Below are 4,498 nucleotides of genomic sequence, written 5' to 3'. Positions count from 1 at the left end.
GATAAACTAATGTAGTTTCATATTACAATTTGAAGCCATTCTAGAAAGAAAAAAATGGTAATTTAGGTTTATTTTGATTTTTTTTTTTTTGTGGTTAAGAGGTCAGTCAAATTGACCAGTCTCGTTTTCAGATATGGTAAAGAAAATAATGGATGAACTACAAAGTTTTACTGAAAAAACGTTTGAACTTCATTTAGGAGGTTTTAGGGATTATACAAAGGAAATTTGAGATTTTTGAGATGAGGAAAAGTATTTTCATTTTAACATGAAAATTACTTTGCACACAGACTATTCAAAACAACTGATCAATATTTTCATGAATAAATCTTTATTTTATTAAAAATACATCACTAAAAATATGACTTTTTATGTGAAAGACTTGTATTAATTGAAAGACTGCCAAATTTCGTGAAGATATACCCACTATATTGAGAGTTATAAGTATTAAATTTATAGACTTTAACCTTTTCTATATGTGTCACAGGTGAAAGGCTATGTCATCTAGTTTGTTGACTCGCATTCAACATTTTATTGAACTACTATTTCACTAATTTATGTCAATAAGTTTGGTATCAAACTGTAGAACTATACATTACTCAATTTATTAATTTAAAAGTAAATATTAAAAAAACAAAGATAAACATTTTTGATAAAAACTTAGCACAAAGGATCCCATATAAGTCGTAATAGACTTAAAATAAGACCTAAAACTCAAGAGCTTTCAAATAGTTGACTATTCTTCTTCAGGAGAACAAAGGGTGACCTATAGCCTACGCAATGCAATATATAGTAGGACGTGTGACGTCATGTAAACCTGAAGTCCCAGTTGAGTTGAATCTGGTGACCAGCCAATCCCAACTCAAGCCATTAGTCTCCCAGAAGGGAGAATTCGTTTGTAGAGAAAAAAAATATTATTAATTTTCATTATGTATGAAACTTTTGATTGATAGAGAAAAATAAAATACATAGAAAGATGAGAGCTAGAGAAAATATTAATGTAAATCGATACCGGAAATATTAACAATAAAGAGAAATAGAAGCATGAATAAAAATGTGAATAACAGTAATAATAAAACTTTACAAACTTAATTACAAGTTATTCGGGATTTTTTTAGAGACGCTCGAAGGTCAGCAATCCCAGGATTGAGATTGATGCCGTTCGGCATTACAGTATTTAACAGTGCTATCTAGTAAGCTTCTTTAATTTCTCTGTTTCTGTTTGATGTAAAATTTGTCTCTATACCTGTCAGTATCATGTCATCAAGAGAGTGGTCAGGCATGTTAAAATGCTCTGCAACCGGAAGTTCTTTGTTCGTTTCGATTGAAGATTTGTGGTTATTAAACCGCTTCCGTATTGTTGTTTTAGTTTGGCCTACGTACTGGAAGTTGCATTTTCGGCACTGGATTAAGTAAATAGCGTTTTTTGTAGTGCAGGTTATGGGTTTACTGATTTTGAACTGTCTTTGGTTGTCTTTATCAGAGAAATTGTTAGTCTGCTGCATGAACTTATAGGTTTGACAACGTTTGCCATTGTAGAAACCCTCCATCTTGAACCACAGGATGACTAGAAACAGGTTGAGAGACGACACGTTGATAATTTCCAGTCTTCTTGGGGGCCACAAAGAGACAAGAGTAACATCCCAAAGAAGGGGTAAATACCCTCTTGATGGCATTCTTGACCAAGAGATCTGAGACTGTATCCTTGAGACAATGAAGATAAATAGAATCAAAGGAAGGAAGAAAGAAAACAGGGAAAGAGAAGTGGAGAGACAGGCCATGGGTAAGAACCTGAAAAACCCATCTTTCAACTGAAAACAGAGAATAAAAACTGTCCAAATGAGACAGATGGGTGCCCACTAGGCCAGAATTGACAGGATAGTCAGGAACACTCCCAAAGCCATCCATGCAAAGAAAGAAGCCCAACAAAGATCACAGAGATAAGAGTGAGGCAGCTGAACATTAGTTAGGAGAACATCCCTACCCAATAAGTAGAGAAACCAAGTAAGGACAGATAAAGTAGTAGTAGTAGTAGTAGTAGTAGTATGGGCTAAAGTGGTAAATGAGAGAGAACAAAACTTTCCAGAAAACCTTTCTGAAGTACAGCGAAGTGCCTCAAAAATTAAGAAAAGGGATGAGATGTAATGTAAGAGGTGTGAAAACTGGGCTCTAGAAAATAAAACACAAGTGAAGTGAACCCCAAGCAGGTTAAAGAGATTCCAAAGATTAGGAATCAAGGGAAGGAAATGAAGAATGGCTGTAACCCAGGATAAAAGAGTCAAGTAGGTGATGAGGATGAGGCATGTGAGTACAGATGCAGTTATACAAGAAACAAGTCTGCATGAACCCTAATATCAGATGAAGAAAGGAAGAAACAGTCATGTAGTATAGAACAGGAAGAATTGAAAGAAACTGGAGAAAAAGAAAGCAAAGAAAATAATTGCAAAATCATGTCAAGAGAGATTAGAAGGTTGAGGATTTTCTTCCACGGGTAAAGCGGTACCTAGAGCGAACCCTGGTGGGGCAAACAGATGATCAAAATTATCATAATCCTGGTCATGTTCAAACTGAGGGGAAGGAACAGCAGTTGAATAGACAGCAAAAGGAGATCCAGAGTGCTCGAGGGAACCCACTACATGTTGAACAATGGCTGTCACATCCTCCACAGATAATAAGTCTCCAGTAGCTACAGGTCTTATGTTAGTAATATTGTCACTATAACAGGATGAAGTAGAAGTTATTGTCACTTGTGAATTCATAATGGGTAAGCAGGAAAAAATAAATTTTTTCTCTTTTTTTCTTCAGTAATTAAACAAACCAGTTACACTTGAACAAAATTTAAATTTCTTTAACTTTCGCAAATCTTACGTAACCAAATAATAAGTTTAAAAAATACATTCATTTCAGACAATGCTGAGGAAAAGAATGAAGTTGGTTAGAGGGAGTTACTGTGCAAGGAGGTTGTGTCTCCCTCCAATTGGTGGAAGGTTATTGTTACATAACAATGTGATCATGCACTAGCACATTCCATGTTAAATACATGATTTTAAGGTGAGAGTTAACTCACGGCTAGTGGCATTCAAATCCTTTAGATAAAGGATAAAGCCACTCTGTGTGAAGAGGTGAGGTATCATCTTGGAAACCCAGCTAAGCTATTGATTGTCTTAAGCAATGCCCAAGAAGTATTTGTTAATAAAGTAATTCACATGACAATTTGATAGCTATGAAACAGAGTAATTTAATTTGCTTTGTTTTGGATGTGCGTGCAAAACTATATACGGGCTATCTGTACTAGTCCTCCCTAATTTTGTATTCACAGACTAGAGGAAAAGACAGTCAACAGCACCCACTGCCAAGTTTTTGAGCTACCATAATCAAATAGTGGGATTTGAGTATCACTCTTACAACACATCCATGACCCCAAAGTGAAGAGCATTGTAAACATTAGAAACAGAAAACAAGTCTTTTTGCCAAAAAATTCAAGTCCGAGTTGTCCGTTTTTTAATTAAATTTTGTCTCCTTCACAAGCAAAGTTACATATTCTTCATTCAAATTGTTTAGTGAAGTTCAACAACCTGGTTTACTGCGTTGTCATAATTGTATTTTAATATTGTTTTAGTAGAACATGTAACATACATACTTGACTGACTAAAGCATAAAGATGCTTCTCCTTGTCTTCCACCTGTTGTTTTTGGGCTTCTTTTCTATTTAACTGAACTGATTTCTTCTTACTTAAGACACTTTCTCGAAACTGAACTCTGAATAAGCAAAATTAAACAACATTATACTCATCCACAACTGGTGAAAACAAATATACACCTAGAAAAAAGTTAAGCACCCCCAAATATTTTTCAGGATTGCTTATTGAAAATAAGGTTTAATTTTCATGATGTTGAGCAATGTTCATAATTTCAAACATAATTAAAAGGATGTGAGCGTTCAGGTGTGATATTTAAATCAGGCGCGTTTTTTTCCCCACGTGCAACTTGCTCCCTTCTTCACGTCCAATATGCACTATTTTCTCGTGCATCAAATCCGTATTTAAGTCCCTGAATTTCTGAATGCAAAATCATTTTAAGTAAGAATGGCAAGAAGACTGATATCAGAGGTGCAGAGATGGCAAATTATTGGCACGAATTCCGCTGGTATGTCCTACAAGGCGATAGGTAGACAGCTTGGCTATCATTACACAGTGATCAGCCGTTTGGTCAGAAAACATGTTGCCACCCAGAATCTTAAGGACCGTCCTCGATCTGGTCAACCATCTGTAACAAGCCAACGTGAAGATAGGAGCCTTGGTAGATTGGTCAGACGAAATCCGTTTGCAACAAGCACCCGTCTTAAAAGGCAGTGGTTACCTGGTCGTAATCTGTCAACCAGAACAGTAAGAAAGCGTTTAAAATCTACGGGACTGAAGTCAAGGAGAGTCATAAAACGCCCGACACTTGACGATCGCCATCGCAGGGAGAGGTTGGCCTGGTGCAGAGCAAGGCAGAACTGG

General features: G+C 36.0%; 1 protein-coding gene across 3 annotated transcripts in view; it reads right to left on the bottom strand.

Annotated features, from left to right (window-relative positions):
• The window catches only part of LOC106468356 (coiled-coil domain-containing protein 148-like), a 123,043-nt gene that overhangs the window by 23,760 nt on the left and 94,785 nt on the right, over positions 1-4,498 (bottom strand). For 2 of the 3 annotated variants that reach the window (XM_022396692.1, XM_022396694.1), the window contains one exon: positions 3,638-3,755. In XM_022396692.1, the coding sequence (XP_022252400.1) occupies positions 3,638-3,755 (118 nt within the window). The remainder of the gene's footprint in view (positions 1-3,637; positions 3,756-4,498) is intronic. The other variant, XM_022396693.1, reaches the window with a different exon arrangement.

Source organism: Limulus polyphemus, unplaced genomic scaffold (assembly GCF_000517525.1).
Source record: "Limulus polyphemus unplaced genomic scaffold, Limulus_polyphemus-2.1.2 Scaffold2978, whole genome shotgun sequence".
NCBI classification, from domain to species: Eukaryota; Metazoa; Arthropoda; class Merostomata; order Xiphosura; family Limulidae; genus Limulus; species Limulus polyphemus.
This window is presented reverse-complemented; position numbering and strand designations above follow the sequence as displayed.